This window comes from Podarcis liolepis (assembly GCF_965112155.1).
Source record: "Podarcis liolepis genome assembly, chromosome: 5".
NCBI lineage: Eukaryota > Metazoa > Chordata > Lepidosauria > Squamata > Lacertidae > Podarcis > Podarcis liolepis.
In genome coordinates, this window is record NC_139556.1 from 83,419,053 (window position 1) to 83,436,251 (window position 17,199).

A 17,199-nucleotide genomic window follows, 5' to 3' on the forward strand; every position below is an offset into this window, starting at 1 on the left:
GTCCCATCAAACTCAATTGAGGCTTCCTTCTGAGTATATATTTATTCTGCTTTGAAGAGGGTTGGACTGACCTCCGGGTCCCTTCCAACTCTCCAATTCTATGATTCTGTGATCTGCATAGGCTCACACTATCAAGCTGCAATCCTTTACACACTTACGTTTTTAAAGCCCATTGAAAACACATTTTCAATGTGACTTTCGGGATTGGTGTCTGTTGTGCGACAAGCACACAGAGTGCAATGAGACCGAGTGTTTGTGGGAGGGAGGAAGGCTCGGTTAATTTCATTGTATACAGGTTGTACATTGACAATAAAGGTATTATTATTATTGTTATTGTTATTGTTATTGTTATTGTTATTGTTATTGTTATTGTTATTGTTATTGTTATTGTTATTGTTATTGTTATTGTTATTTTCCTCCTAAAAGAAATCTGGCCACAGTAAAGTTACATAGCGTATACATACAGCCCAAGTCGCATCGAACATGCCATGAGTCCCAAAGAAACAGCTCTGCGAAACGCCCTGTCGTCAAATATTGCCTTTGGGCATGGCAGCATATTCGACTTGCTGCGGGAAGCTCTCTCCTTCCATCTGTCAATCAATTCCAGCGATACTTGGAACTGATAGCAAACGAAATGTATTTATTTCTTTTCGCACCTTCGGGATTGTTTGGAAGAAAAGCCTACGCAGCGGGTGGCGCGGAAAGCCGCGCAAAATTCCCACCCAGAAAAATGAATGAAGGTGAAGTTCTGCCGATGAGTCAGCCGAAGCTGAGGGAGAAAGAGAAAAAGGGGGAAATCCATTTCCAACGCGCTGGCTTATAAAGACTGCCGCAGGCAGCGGAGACGCTAGCAAGACGATTTGCGCCCTTTTCGAAGCAACACCTCCAGAGAGCAGTTCGGAAAGAGCAGCCAAGATGCGCAAGAGCAGCAGCAGCAGCGCCGGACCCGCTTCTCCAGGTGAGTGGTCCTTAGCGGACCCCGTTTCAGCCAATCAAATCGCGACGGGGCTAGATCGCGACGAGTCTGGGGTCTGGTGCTGAGCAGGAGAGGAGCGAGGAAGTTGCTTAGCTACCGAGAGGAGTTGTCTGAAGTTTAAGCTCTTCGGTGTTATCTCCCTCTTCAAAAGAGCCGGACAAAAGTTTCTCTCTTAAGCCCAGCGCTCAAAGTCAAACATCGAAGCAGGTGTACTCAGCATCCAAAGCAGCGTTTCCAAAAAGCAAACAAACTTGGCTCTCCAGCTGCTTTTGGACTACAACTCCCATCACTAGCAAGACCAGTGGTCGGGGATGATGGGAACAGTAGTCCCAAAACAGCTGGAGACCCAAGTTTCGGAAACGCTGCTCCACTGTCTTCTGAATTCTAGCTGTCGCAAACCGCAACGGGGGGACACACCTTTGCGCTCAGATCCTGTTTGTGGGCTTCCTGTGGACATCCGGTTGGCCACGGTGAGAAGAGGATGCTGGGATAGATGGGCAACCCTGGTCTGATCCAGCAAGCCTCGTCTTATGGGAAGAGATAAGGTAAAGGTAAAGGGACCCCTGACCGTTAGGTCCAGTCGTGGCCGACTCTGGGGTTGCGGTGCTCATCTCGCTTTATTGGCTGAGGGAGCCGGTGTACAGCTTCCGGGTCAGGTGGCCAGCATGACTAAGCCGCTTCTGGCGAACCAGAGCAGCGCACAGAAACACTGTTTTACCTTCCTGCCAGAGTGGTACCTATTTTTCTACTTGCACTTTGAAGTGCTTTCGAACTGCTAGGTTGGCAGGAGCAGGGTCTGAGCAACGGGTGCTCACCCCGTCGCAGGGATTTGAACCGTCAACCTTCTGGTCGACAAGCCCTAGGCTCTTGTGGTTTAACCCACAGCGCCACCCGCGTCGCCATGGGAAGAGATAGTGGGGATTAAATGGTAAAGGCTCTGGAAAGCCAATCCCTGACTTCTCCTTTGGGGCACCCTTGTCTATTCTTAACTCTCTATGCTCCAAGGGCAAGCCTTGGCTCTGTAAACATCAAGAGCCTTGGGCATAAATTAAGACCTATTTTTGCTCTTCCGTTCGTCCCTCTGTCTTGCCAAGACTGAGTCACTGACGTCTCCCCACTGTGGAGGAGCCAGCATGCCCGGTGGTGCTTCCAAGGGTCAGTTGTGACACTTGAAGTAAGGGTTATATCCTGCAGAGCTGAGCTGATTTACAAAAAGGAACATTGTTTAAAGTGGTGTTTATCATAGTCTGGTACAGCAGTGTGTTCGAGATTAACTACTGCCAAGTCACCTTGTTTAGGTGGATTTTGGGGGTAGAATATGTTGGTTTATGTGTGGATTTAAAATTGTGCAATTTATTATTATTATTATTATTATTATTATTATTATTATTATTATTAGTTTTTAGATGGCTTAAAATAAAAATTATTTTTGTTGGCATATGTCTGTCTTGGGAGACAATAGGAAGTGCTAAAACCATAGGGGGACTCATTAAAAAAACAATTACACATTAATAGAATTTACAAAAATATATAAATATAAAATAACTATTAAAAACATACAGATAATTCCAATAAAAACAGCACGTCACTAGCGCTTTCATTAGGCTGTTTCCAGTGCTGAATTTTGAATTTGTCTTCACATCAGGTTATCCAAAATGTTTGTGTATCCTGTACTATGTTGTGAAATACTGCTGCCTGGTGCATTCAGAAAGAGATGGGATTAGCACCTTTAGGATTTTGTTTCTTTTTGAAGGCAGGAGTTATTACAACCCAGCCCATTACAAATGATCTGCAGATTACTCACCTACGCTCACCCCCCCAAAAAAAAACTTGTGATCCTCCCTGCTTCAGCATTCCTGAATTGGATGACAAAACAAGGAGTATGAGCATTGGTTCTTGGACACTGTGCCGAAGTTTTGCTTTAAACTTCTAAAAAGAACAATGGTGTGATTCTTCCAAGATATCCTAGTGTTTTTAATGACATTATGTACTGCGGTCTTATAATCCTGTTTTGTATGCAAGCCACAGTAGAGTATAGCATGCTCAGATTTTTATTGATTTTTAAAATCAGCTGTACTAGCACATATATGTGCAATATCATCTGTTGCAATAGCTAAACATGGTCTTTATATATTATGTAAGTTTGGGGCTTTATCAGTTTTGTAATGCTAGTGCAATATCTGTATATGGTGACAGGGGGCAGGGGAGAGTTTGGGACCATTTTCTCTCTCTATTTTATGCTTCTGATATAGACAGGAAGATGTTGCACAAGAAACTGAAAAAAGTGTTGGAAGTAATTTGCCAAGTCAGAGGGATCTTTGTGACCTCCATTTCCTATATGTGGCTCTTTGTTCCAGGTTCCTGGTTCCTGGTAGCTTTTATCTGCCTAAGCCTGCCCAGCTCATTGGCTTATCATCTTCACACCAAAGGACTAGCCACCAAAGGCCTGGCAGCCAATTTAAGCGATTGCCTGGTTCTTTCCTCACATCTGATGGACGCTGCTGATATGGCACTGCATCAGCTCCAGGTATAGCATTATTTCTTGGAAGAACATAACATTATTAGCATTGGCATTGGCATTGGCATTCATCCTGATTTGCTTGCAGAAAGTGTGCAGAGATTAAGCTGTGTGCAGTCTATAATGAGCATTTGTTCTGATTTGTTTGTGGGGAGGTTATACAACAGTGAGTTTCCTTGGTTTCCTTACACAGTGGTTATACGTGTTCCTATTAATAAATTAATTTTTCAGTGTGTTTCACTGTCACTTTCCTAACTGCAAACTGTTCATTTGTTTTAAAGTGGATGTGTTGCAGCAGGGTGACACAAATGTTTTGATCCACTTCAATTGCACAAACCTAAATTTCTGGTAGGTGCCTGAGTCCTTCCTGCAAAATGCAGACAGACTAAAGGTGATCTTGTACAATGAGTATATAAAGAGTGTTATAGAGTTTAACTCATAGGTAGGCAAACTAAGGCTTGGGGGCCAGATCCGGCCCAATCACCCATGGACGGTCCAGGAATCAGCCTGTTTTTACATGAGTAGAATGTGTCTTTGATTTAAAATGCATCTTTGGGTTATTTGTGGGGCCTGCCTGGTGTTTTTACATGAGTAGAATGTGTGCTTTTATTTAAAATGCATCTCTGGGTTATTTGTGGGGCATAGGAATTCATTCATTCCCCCCCCCCAAAAAAAATAGTCCGGCCCCCCAGAAGGTCTGAGGGACAGTGGACTGAAAAAGTTAAAAAGTTTTAACTTGTGAAAGAGGGGGGAAGTCGATAAAGTATTTCCTCTTCTACAGAAATGTTGAATGAGTGATTTGGGGGAAAGAGAACAGCCCAGAGCTCATGGTGTTACAAGCAGCAGGGAGTCAAGAAAGATGAGGAAAGTGCCAGTGGTTTTGGTTGAGCTGAGAGGAGTTTCAGTGGAGCTGCAGAAAGCAGTTTGTAAGTGATAATATGTGTGCATATGAATTAGCCCTCATATGTTCCCTGGCACTGACATTGCAAAACTTTTTACAGACTTCTTTCTTGCTGCCACCTCCCCCCTCCACTTAAGGCCGGCAACACCCATTATATTTTACAGACATCGTTTGTGATCTGAGAGACATCTCTCTTACAGCCAATCTGCCAAAAAAAAGGAGAAACCTGCTTTTTGCAGGTGATTGCAAAAGAGACTTCTCCCTTGCTCAGTCAATAGTACTTGTCTTCGCTTGCCTTTGGCTGTCTGTGCTTCGTCCCCAACAAGGTACAGGTGCATGCAGCTGAACTGAGCAAGATGCAGCCGAACTGAACAGCATGGCATCTGCCAAGCAAGGGTTTAATCCTGCTGCTTTGGCTGCTTTCCTGGCTCCTAGTTGCTGAAGGCTTCATGGAGAGTTCTTTATAAAGGCTTTCATCCAGGCTTCCTCAACCTCGGCCCTCCAGATGTTTTTGGCCTACAACTCCCATGATCCCTAGCTAGCAGGACCAGTGGTCAGGGATGATGAGAATTGTAGTCTCAAAACATCTGGAGGGCTAAGGTTAAGGAAGCCTACTTTAATCCCTATATTACTCTAGTGCATATGCAAATTTCTGTCTTACGGCACTTCAGGCAATATGCATGGTTAGTCCTAAATACAGCTACAGCTCTGGATGTTGATCCGATGCTGTCACACACCTTGTCTATCCTATATACAGTGGTACCTCGGGTTACAGATGCTTCAGGTTACAGACTTCGCTAAGCCAGAAATAATACCTCGGGTTAAGAACTTTGCTTCAGGATGAGAACAGAAATCGTGCTCTGGCGGTGCGGATGCAGCAGGAGGCCCCATTAGCTAAAGTGGTACCTCAGGTTAAGAACAGTTTCAGGTTAAGAACGGACCTCCAGAATGAATTAAGTTCTTAACCCGAGGCACCACTGTATAGGAATGGAGTGAGCTCACCTTAAGGCTGAAAGCGTTTCTGCAATCTCTTGCTATACTCTGTTTCCTTCTCTTTTGATTCCTCCTGGGCTACGTGACAGGGGAGGTGTTTGCCTCCTGTGAGGTGGCTGGAACAGGTGAAACAACAGCCTCTGGGCAGAGCTACTCCCAATATCTGACGTGCCAAGGTGAGCATATCAGAGAGAGGCTCTGACAAGCTTGGCATGGGAGTCAGGGATGGAGAGGAAGGCAGAATTCGTGGCTCTTGTAGCAACAATGGATGAGACACAAGGGAGTGGCCTCTCCAGGATCCTTGCTTGCAGATTCCTCCACTCCTGGCAGAGGTCCCCACATCCAGCCAGGGCCCTTCCCCAAGTGCTTGGTCAATTGTCCATCTGCATTGTCCCATCTTGGCCAGTCCATGACACCCTTGAGCACCTGTTCCCTGCTAGGAACAGCCCTCCTCAGCCAATACTCCCACCCATCAGCTGATGTCACAAGTGATGTCAGTTGATGGACAGGTGTGTGTGGCTTGGGTAAATTAGCCTTTTTTATCAGGACATGGACTAGGGCAGGGGTCTGCAACCTGCGGCTCCGGAGCCGCATGTGGCTCTTTTACATCTTTGCTGCGGCTCCGGGGCGGATAATAGCGAGGGGAGGAGGCGCATTGTGCGCCCCGACACTCCTCACTGTGGCGGGCGCTGTACTGGCTGTGACGTCGCATGGGGGCGGTGCGTGCGTTAGTCACGCACCGTCCCGACGTCACCTTCCCGCCCGCTGTCAGATTGTGGCTCCGGAGATATATTTGTTTTAAATGTCGCAATGGTTTTGCGGCTCCCAGTTGTTTTTTCTTCGGAAACGGGTCCAAGTGGCTCTTTTTGTCTTAAAGGTTGCAGACCCCTGGACTAGGGCTATTCCAGTCCAGAAACAGCTATAGCTGGGGATAGGTGCTTCTTGCCCACTGAGGCCGCCTGTCAGCAGAGAACTGAAGACACAGTCCACCTATTCCTTTGCAGCAATGGTGGGGAGACTTCAGCTCCTGGGACTAATTAGGACTGCCCGTCTTCCCCATTTGGCTTGCAATATGGTTTGGCCCAAACCACGCTTGCCTGGTTGCGTATCACCTGACACCACATGACAGGTAAAACTGCAACTCCAAATTCAAAAGGAGGAACCAGGAGCACCCTCTAGGTACGTTCCTGATTCTTCCTTTGCAGCCACAGCCGTGGCTTGAATTCATTGCATCTGCAAAGGAAGGATCTTTGCAGCCACCACTTGAATTCTTTCTTAAATTCAAGCCATGGCTGCAAAGGTCTGGAATCTTTATTCCTTATATAATAGCGGGGCTAATTCCTATGTAATAATGTGATATAAACTTGCTCGGTTTTGATTTTTGAGCCTGTCATTTATTGTGACCATTTTTAACTGAACAGTTAAGACTCCAGCTTGTTGATTTGCAGTGCTCAGGTTTGGTTTTATTAAAAATCCGCTAATAGTAATGAAGGGCATAATCAGTTTTGCAGAAGTTCAAAAAGTAGCGTGTGCAATCCATTCTCTAGTAAGCTCTGCTAAATGGTAACTGGGATCAATAAGGTGATAGGACTGCGCATCCTGCTCTGCAGAAAAACACACTGTGAAAAACCGCTGCCTGAGCATACACAGTCAAAACCTTATCAAATGTATTCCAAATGGCACATTGCTCGAACGTCCATGAAATATATTGCTATGGGAATACTATTGTGTTCTGTCTACTGAAGATATGGTTGTCTCTAGGCTTTTGCATGGCTTAGAGCTACTTTGCCTTGATCCTGACTTGTTCCTGGAGTTCAGAATACAGACCACACATACCTGCCCAGGGTCGGGGCAGCAAAACCCATCCTGCAGTTTTGAATCTAGCAAAACAAAGGAAAATGGGACTGAATCCTTGCAGCTGATTTGAAGCACTCTCTGTCTAGGGACCTGCATGTTCTTTGTCCTGCTGCACTTAAAATATTTGTAAATACATATTGCTCAAACACTGTTATGCCTTCAGTTTTTTCCTCCTTGTGGGAACTGAGCCTGTGAAAGAGCGCCTCCTGTCTCAGAAAAGGTAGAAGGACCAAACAGTGCCATAGGTGAAAAACTGTGGAATATTACAAGTAGAGCCAGCAACAAAATGCTACAAAATGTTGAGTTCCAGCTATATTATCTTCCAGCTTTCCATAATTGTTCCTGCACCCAACAGTCAATCAGTGCTCCATACTTCTGAACATGCTCAGTCATCCTTGGGTTGTTTTTCGTTACATGAAGGACTGGCACTCACCTCTGAACTCCGGAAATAAGAGACAATGGTGGGGATTGATGAATAATCTGCAGTGTTAGCAGAGATATAGGTATAGACTCCTTGCTTCTCTCACACATTCAGAAACAAATACCTACTATGTTCCCTCCCTGATTTCTGAACCATGCAACAGAATGAGTCATTGCCATGCCAATCTGGTGATGATGGCAACTGCTGGAATATCTGGGTCAACCTGCTGTACCGCAGCAGGTTCATATTCTTGAGCGCTATTGTAACATTATCTCGTGCATTTTTATGCTAAATACTTAATAGCAAGCACAGTGAGTTGGAATGATTTCTCTGAAAGTTCCATAGAAATAAAAAAGAATGGCTGCAGTCCTAAACCCAGTTACTAGTACGCCTCACGGTGGGACGTACGTAGGGTTAGAACCAACTCAGTCTGAAAGTAAGGGCAGCATTTTCTTTGTGAGCAGTTACAGAGGTTCAGACAGAGGTTCCCACACTTGTTTACAAGGTGTACAGCATAGCTCATATGTCACTCTTCGGAGTGCATATTACAGATGTGTAAACTTTCATGCCCCCAAAGGGGATGGGGGAGATGTTGCAGGCTGAACCTCTAAGCAAACAAGCATGGGAAGAAGAAGTGCAACTCAAATGCACTTCCTTTTCTTTGAAAGCCTAGGCCATTCTGTGCTCTCTGGATATTTGTCAGTAGCCATGACCAAGCAGTGATGCAAGGTCTTCAACACAGTTCCTGGGTGCACTGGGAATTGTGTACTGATTCAATTGATATTTTCTTCACTTTTATAGAAGCAATTTAATTGTACAATGGAATATAATGTTCCTGAAAATCCTAAGAATGAAGAGAAGATCCAGAAGGCCTGTATGGGAGGAAGTTCACTGAAGGTATTACAATAAGTACTTTCTAACAAATGCAATGGGTTAGCCAAATTCATAGTTGCAGTGAAATTAATGCTTCTCACCTTCCATCTTTTATTTCAGCCTGGACTCTGTCCCTCAGGAGAAAATGATGCTGTTGATCAGGTAAATTTCCATCCTCAGATGGCAGCAAGTTTATTTGTCTTGTGTAAAGGAATCTTCCAGAACCTAGGCTTATATCTTTATTGTTGCTTTTTCTTGCAGACTGCATGCATGGACACCATCTATAAAATTCTGAAACACTATATGGCGGAAATCAAGGTTTTTAATTCTTCAGATCTTTTTCGTGCTGTCAGCATTATGATGCAGGTAGATATATATATTTGAACTATTATTAATATTGCTTTGCCTTCTTTGAATCCTGTAATTTACTGAATTCCGTAACTCATAAACTTCATGAAAGATGTAATAGTCAGACCAACTGATTTAATCAGAGAGAAAATACCTATAGTTACATTAAACTCAAATCTTTACTTTTCATGGGCGTGTGTATGTATCCAGAAGGATGGATTATGATGTCAACAAACACTGATGATTCATAGCAATTACAAATGTTGCAATTAGCATGTCTGATATTCTAAGCAGTTACAAACAGCAATGGAGAACCTGTGGCTTTCTAGATCTTAACATAACTTTGACTCTTACTCTTCCATTCCATTCCCCCTCATGGTAGCATGCTTTTCTGTTCCCATTTCATAAATGTGAGGCATCGTTATACTATTTCAAACAATTAGGTACTGCATCAGTTATGTGTGAATGTGTGCTCCTACATTCATCTTTCGTTTTGATTGTGCATCTTTTATAGGCTTTGAAAGCCAGCCAGAACATCACAGAGCAGCCACCACCCTCACCACAACAACCTTCTAGGAAGACATTTGAAATGGAGATGAAGGAATGCGAAATTCTTCTAACTTTGCAGCAGCTCACTCAGACCATTGACAGAACCTTGAGCCACCTCTACGGGAAGTCTCTAGAAATGCAAATGTAATACTGATCCTCAAATATTTTAGTTTTTTTAAAAGGGAGGTGGTGGGGAGAATAGAATCATAGATAGAAACAGCTCAAATACACTTCATCTATTTCAAAACAGTGCAATGAAACAGGATTAGCAGCACCCATAACAGATTATCATGCATAATCTGGTTTATGATGCACCACAAGTAGAGAGCAAAATCCACCACAACATGTGTGCATAAGAGATCTTCATGCTGAAACCAGTGTGCTGCATCACATATGCTAGAGGAAGAAGGGAAATGCCCCAGAATCAATTGGCATTTTTTTTTTTTTGTAGGAAAACCCCTTCCCAAATGAAATCCTCATAATTCAGCAGCAGGCTGAGAATCTACATGCATTCCTTTGCCAGTCAGGTGGCTACCTGCTGTGTAGATTACAATTAAGTGCCTTCTTTAATAAAATGTTAGGGATTTACAATGCAATCCTATACACGTCTACTCAGAAGTGAGTCCCATTGAGCTTGGTTGGGCTCACTCCCACATAAATGGTCTAGGATTTCAGCCTTGCTTTCATAAGTCTGTGTAGGGAAAAGATGTTGCAGAAAACCAAAATACTTACGAAGAATTCCACTTTTTTTCTTTGTCCCCTCCCGGATTAAAAATCTGGTCATATTGCACCTTAAACTACTTTCTTTAGAAGTAAGAAATTTAGGACACAGAGGTCTGTTGGTTTTTTTATTGGGGTTGGGTTTTTTTGCTAATAGTGTCAAGCGTTCTGCACACTTATGGTGCTGTCCAATTAAGAAGAGCCTGCTGGATCAGGCCAGTGACCAGTCTAGTCCAGCATCCTGTTCTCACAGTGGCCAACAAGATGCCTGTGGGAAAAACCAGCAAGCAGGATTCAACTACATGAGCACTCTGCTATCCTGTGGATTCCAGCAACTGGCATTCGGAAGCATTGCGGCCTCCCGTAGTGGAAGCAGTGCGTAGCCGTATTTATAAATAAGCTATCTTTATAAGTAATTTATGAGTAATTTATATAATGTATTTTAAAACTTATTTATATTTATAGCCAAATAAATTATTGTTTAAATTATATTGGAGGAATGTTATTCCTTCGTTTTATTTTTCCTTTTCGTTATGATTTCATTTCAACAAGGAAGGAAAACAAAACTTTATGTTGTCGAAGGGCGGGATAAAGAGTTGTGTTTCCAGCATGCAGCCAACTCTGTGCAATGAAGATCCTAGGTTTGAATCTGTGGAGCGAGGAAGTTCCACAACTTAGGGACTGCTACTAAGAAAGCCCCCTCCCTGACAGCCACTTTGTACACGTCTGAGGGTGGTAAAGGTAAAGAGACCCCTGACCGTTAGGTCCAGTCACGAACGACTCTGGGGTTGCGGCGCTCATCTCGCTTTATTGGCCAAGGGAGCCAGTGTACAGCTTCTGGGTCTTGTGGCCAGCATGATTAAGCTGCTTCTGGCAAACCAGAGCAGCACATGGAAACACTGTTTACCTTCCTGCTGGAGTGGTACCTATTTATCTACTTGCCTTTTGATGTGCTTTCGAACTGCTAGGTTGGCAGGAGCTGGGACTGAGCAATGGGAACTCACCCTGTCGCGGGGATTCGAACCACCGACCTTCTGATCAGCAAGCCCTAGGCTCTGTGGTTTAGACCACAGCGCCACCCACGTCCCTTCTGAGGGTGGTAGTTGGTTTAAAAGGTCAGTTGGTTAGAGCATGGTCCTGACAACACCAAGGATGATCCCCATACAGGACAGCTGCATATTCCTGCATTGCAGGGGGTCAAGCTAGTTGAGTCTCAGGGTCCCTTCCAACTCTACAATTCCATTATTCTATGACACTACCAGGAACTGTGAGAAGGCCAGAGCCAGCCAACTATGATCTGCAAACCGCCATTTTCCATAACAGGGATTTGGCAGCGAGACATTTATCGAAAGCACAAGTGTGGTTTTTAACACTCTTAGTATCAAATAACATTATTTCAGCAGGTTGGATGGAAAAACCAACCAGCCATTTGTTGTTGCTAAAGATGTTTTTTATGACAGCTCTAATTGAACAGTTACAGTACTTAGATTTCAGCCTAACTGGCCCAAGGTCATTAATAAGGCAAAACTGGTTTCACCATTTCATTTCCATTAAATAAAAAAGGATTGACACAATTTTTATTTTATTTTTTTTAAAAAAGGATTAACACAACATACAGTCAAGTCTGTTTCCAAGGAAATATGTACAACACAGAAATGTACCACGTAAGAAATGGGTGACCTTTGGGGGGGGCGACATGTAAATTACATTCCCAGAGAGATGCAAAATCTTCCCGTAGTGCCAATGCTGAACTGTAAAATGGTTTTACAATGTTTAGAGCTACTCTGCCCCTCTAAAAGGACACAGGCAGTGTGTGGATGCTGGTTTTATGCTACATGATGTGTCCCAAGCGCAGTAGAGTTTGATACTACATGACTCCTTAAGGATCTAAAACTTGATTCACAGCGTTTTGCATCCTTTAAAAACAACAACAGTATTGCCACTTTACTGGGGATGATGAATCTACTATCAAGTATTACCGTATTGGCCCGAATACAAGCTGCACCAGAATATAAGCTGCACCTTTAAAATTGGAGGAGGGGGAAAGAAAAAGTACCGAATATAAGCCGCTCCATTCCTCGCAGCTCCTGGCTGCATACTGGGCGGGGCAGGGGGGGAGAGCCATGCTGCATTGCCTTTCCCCTTCCTCACTCTCCCCCTTCCTGTCCTTGGGAGAGAGGATGGGGGGGTCTATGCGTGGGGCGGGCGCTGTTTTGCCGCACTCCTGCTGCTGTTTTGCCCACAGCAAGGTCGCAAATATAAGCCACACTTTAACTTTTCATGGTCGGAATGTGGGGGAAAAGTGAGGCTTATGTTCAGGCCAATACGGTATTAGAAAGCTCTTAGACAAAGAGCAAGGTTGTACGTACACCATAATTCAACAAGAGCATTTTTTAAATAAAAAAAGTCAAAGTGTGGTGTTGAATGCAGAATACTCATCTTCCTGAGTCTCACTCTTTTCAGAAAGTTAAGTTTCTAGTCCCCATTGCTATAAAAAATATAGTTTGCAAGGAACATCTACTAAAATGTCAGACGCCAGAGAAATGGTTGGATATTTCAAGTCTTTCTCAGGGTATGGCTTCAGTGACCTGCACTGCTTGCTTACCCATCACCACCCTATGGCTAATAAAAGCAGCTTATATAAAACAGCTAAACAGAATTTAAGCAAATTTGCTATGTTTGAATGGTTGCGTATAAAGGTCTCAGAATCCAGCTTTTCTTGGTACATAATTTTTTCAATAGCTTGACATGTTGGGGAAGAGAGTTGCCTATGTATTTTGTGAAGCTGCACTTCCTACTCCCCTCAACAACAACAACAAACACCTGGAGATGTCTGTGAGGTCTGTTGTGCCTGTCAGTCCACATATACCTGAAAGTGTGCCCCGGATGCCCCACAGTTACACATTGCAGAAGACTAGAAACTGTAATCAAGTTGCTCATCAGAGAGCTTTTTGACATTAGCACTTTTGTCACTGAGCAACTCCTGCTAGGCTTCTGAGGAGCCCTATGTTTGCTCGGTGCGCAGTTTCAAAACCACATGATGACTTCAATGTGGCTCAAAGCATTATACAGTGGTACCTCAGGTTACAGACGCTTCTGGTTACAGACACTTCAAGTTACAGACTCCACTAACCCAGAAATAGTACCTTGGGTTAAGAATGTTGCTTCAGGATGAGAACAGAAACCATGAGGCGGCAGCGGGAGGCCCCATTAGCTAAAGTGGTACCTCAGGTTAAGAACAGTTTCAGGTTAAAAATGGACCTCCAGAATGAATTAAGTTCTTAACCCGAGGTAAGGTAAAGGGACCCCTGACCATTAGGTCCAGTCGTGACCGACTCTGGGGTTGCGGCGCTCATCTCGCTTTATTGGCCGAGGGAGGAGGCTTACAGCTTCCGGGTCATGTGGCCAGCAGCACACGGAAACGCCGTTTACGTTCCCGCCGGAGCAGTACCTATTTATCTACTTGCACTTTGACGTGCTTTTGAACTGCTAGGTTGGCAGGAGCAGGGACCGAGCAATGGGAGCTCACCCCGTTGCAGGGATTCGAACCACCGACCTTCTGATCAGCAAGTCCTAGGCTCTGTGGTTTCACCCACAGCGCCACCCGCATCCCTTAACCCGAGGTACCACTGTACATAATATGTCTAAGTGGAAGCTTTCAGTCTCTTCTCATTCCCTTCAACAAGGGACTGGGAAAGTCTATAGCAGGAATGCTGCGGAGGGAAAGCATGAAGAACCACAGTGTGTGCAATTGCACCCATGGGGAGTGAAAAGACAAACCTGTTTGTATCTTCACAAAGGGGGTGTAGAAAAATCCCTTCTCAGGTGTGTGTCTGATGCATAACGCTGCAGAGATGGATTTAGGGCAGCACAACCAGTTCTGCCGCAGGAGAATTCCAAGCCTAGGGGAGCCACAGGGCATCGCAACTATGACCCAGTGAATTGAGCAGAATGGCAGGTGACAGGCAGAGGGCAGTGAATTTTGACCGCTGAAATGTGAAAGACCACAGTCCGTCCCTGAACTCTGGTATGAACGTGGAAGACAAGATAGCGAAGATCCCAGTTAATCCAGGCAGTGCAACCCAAGGAGACCTGAGAGGGTTTTGGAAGGCATGAATTCTCCTTGCACGGGTAAAACACGCATGAAGGCCGAATCTCCGACAGCAGGGCAGGCTGGGAAGTCATGTGTAAAAAAGCAACAAGTAGATAAGCATTTACATGAGTTCACAGTTCCACATGCTTTTCTTCTTTCTTTCTTCTGCTCCAAAGTTTCCACAACTGGCCTATCTTTGTCACTTCATGGAAACCCTCCAGAGATTAAAACAGTTTGCAGAGCACGACGAAGTTCCTTTTCATCTTTTTTGGGAAAATGTACATGGAAGGAGATTCCTGATGTTTCTTCTTTTTCAAGCTGTTTCCTCATGACTTTGCATCAGCTCTTAAAAAACCTGTAAAACAAAAATAAATGAGAATTAAGGAATTGCTTAGAATTTAAGTGTGGCGTAACAGACAGTTATTGCCTCTTACAGTAGTAACAAAGTTCAGGTCCACATGTGGCATAGGCATCTGTATGCACGTGTGTCCATCCTTCGCCATATAATAAATTAATACATTCACAAACACTTTAAAATTAATTGCAAAACTGCTCCGGAACTTGCAGGGATGGTGGTTATGGAAGAGACACTCCCAAGTGACTGCCGTAAACATCTGTTCTCCTAACATGCTGGAAATTTGCAGGCTCTACCACTCCCACAGCTTGCCCCAGGCCATTAAAATATATGTGATGCGTTTTCCATAAAGTGAAGGCACTGTGGACTCAGCTACATTAGTAAAGAAAAAGTGTTTTATATGTGTTATTACATTGTGACACCAGATGGCACTGTGGAGTCCCATCTTTTGCCAATGTGATTTCCCACTTTGAGGTTTACAACACGTTTTTCTGAAATGTTTTTTTGATGTGTCTAGATCCAGCCTTAGGAACCACTTCTGCTATCCTAAAAATATTCTGCCTCACCCTAAATATCTGAAACATCATACGCAAAGTATAAAGAGTGTTGATACTTACCTGTCAGAATTTCTAGTACATCATGGGATGCCTGGCCATTAAGACAGTCATATAAACTGCGGGCAGTTCCATTATTCTGTTCCGAATCCCTCCATTTCCGCAACATCATGCATTTATACATATTGACATCTTCTTCCTTTGCCTCAATCTGCTGGATGTCTTCGATGGACAAGCTAAGGCATTCAATGCCAATTACTTTCCAGTTTTTACCCATCTTCTTTGCAAGAATCATCAGCTGCTGATCAGTTAGTACTGCTGAAGCTTTCGCTCCATCTAAAAGCAGAATACAAATATGTCGTTATTGCTCTTACTTGGCCTGAGGGGGGAGGAATGGATATTTTAAAATTACTATCTATTTCTATTCTTGAAGAAGAAAGGAGAGGATTCAAATATAACTTGGGGTGCTCCTTCCCATCTTAGGCAGGGGCAGCTAATCATTGACTTTTCTTTGGAAGAGACTTACACACACACACAAAATTATCAGATCAGGAAACACAAAGAGAATGAACATGCCAGGCCTGCAACATATACATACATAATTTGATTTGTATGCCACCTTTCCACTGTTCAAAGTGGCTTACAACAACATCATCAGCTTGCCGATCAGAAGGTCAGAGGTTCAAATCCCTGTGACGGGGTGAGCTCCCGTTGCTCGGTCCCTGCTCCTGCCAACCTAGCAGTTCAAAAGCACACCAGTGCAAGTAGATAAAATAGGTACCGCTCTGGCGGGAAGGTAAACAGTGTTTCCGTGTGCTGCTCTGGTTCGCCAGAAGCGACTTAGTCATGCTGGCCACATGACCCAGAAGCTGTACTGGCCAATAAAGCAAGATGAGCACCGCAACCCCAGCGTCGGCCACGACTGGACCTAATGGTCAGGGGTCCCTTTACCTTTAACAGTATTCCAAGTGTGGTCGCATTGTGTTCAAAATAAGCCATCTCTCTCATCACCCCCTTTTCTAGCATTCCATTTTCCTATAGGCTCTTTTTCAAGGCTTTTTGATACCACAAATCCACAAAAATAGGTACTTCCTATCTATGGATAACCCTATTATGATGGCAACAGTTTCTTACTACCTTTGGCATCATGAGCAATTTTCTACTGGAGTTAAAGGGTTGATTTTGTTCCTGTGCCAACTAGTTCTTTATCTAGTTCAAACCTCGGTATACTGATCAACGTAAATTTTCTAAAAATATGGTTTGTTAAAATGTATTGAAATGATTGAAGAACTCCCTCTAGTGGATTCCTAAAGACACGGTAATATACAGGTTAAATTTATGCTTTCATATTAATAGCTGCATTCAAATTAGGTGTTCAGAATCTTTGTGCAAATACAAATGCATGGGTTTTCAGCTGAAATTGTAGTTGCACCCAGGTTAAGTAAAATGTAACATAAATACCTTGCAGTATGAAAGGCTTAGAACGTGGCTAGATGCTAATCTTCTTTAATTTCACAAAATCCTTTACCTGAAGCGTTGATGGCTTTTAGCCGTTTGTTACAAAGCTCATCTTCTGAAAGACTGGTGCTGGATTTTCGTCGTCTCGTGCCTAAGGAATACATGGCAAAGGACAAAGTTTCAAAATACATAAGTTGTTGTGCTTTCTAAATAAGGTTATGTGGGCTTGAATCTAAGCCACAGATGAAGGAAAAGGGAAATCAGCAACTTGTGCACTAACAAGAGTACTGCCTAGTCATGTAGTGGAATGCTGAAGAACGAAGCAAATATATTTAACATTGCAAAGACGCTTGGACAGTCCCACTGGAAACTTCTGCACAAGTCATAAATCCATTGAGAGCGGTACATTGTACAGGAGAAGTTCCCAGCTGATTGTTTCATGCATACTGCTTTATAATCACTTACTGTTAGTGGATCTTTTCTGCTTATTGTTATTCTGGTTATGTAAGATCCAGTCACCTGTTAAATAGAAATGTTTTCAAAAGAAAATTAAGGCCCGCTGTATCGCGTAATTGGCAGTGCA

General features: G+C 43.7%; 2 protein-coding genes across 2 annotated transcripts in view; one reads left to right on the forward strand and one right to left on the reverse strand.

Annotated features, from left to right (window-relative positions):
• Positions 1 to 915: 915 nt before the first annotated feature.
• Positions 916 to 9,771, forward strand: IL12A (interleukin 12A; the record flags this gene model as incomplete). The annotated part of the gene is made up of 6 exons (XM_083505336.1): positions 916 to 958; positions 3,334 to 3,503; positions 8,468 to 8,563; positions 8,660 to 8,701; positions 8,801 to 8,905; positions 9,402 to 9,771. 6 exons carry the CDS (start codon positions 916 to 918, stop codon positions 9,582 to 9,584), a joined length of 639 nt encoding a protein of 212 aa, XP_083361462.1. The 3' UTR covers positions 9,585 to 9,771.
• A 1,929-nt stretch (positions 9,772 to 11,700) lies between these two features.
• LOC310707880 (uncharacterized protein) overlaps positions 11,701 to 17,199 on the reverse strand; it is a gene marked incomplete at its 5' end in the record, with an annotated part of 31,858 nt that continues 26,359 nt past the window's right edge. Inside the window, 4 exons of the mRNA XM_083505337.1 lie at positions 11,701 to 14,604; positions 15,222 to 15,494; positions 16,687 to 16,767; positions 17,082 to 17,135. Coding sequence (XP_083361463.1) covers positions 14,576 to 14,604; positions 15,222 to 15,494; positions 16,687 to 16,767; positions 17,082 to 17,135 — 437 coding nt within the window. The 3' untranslated portion in view covers positions 11,701 to 14,575. The remainder of the gene's footprint in view (positions 14,605 to 15,221; positions 15,495 to 16,686; positions 16,768 to 17,081; positions 17,136 to 17,199) is intronic.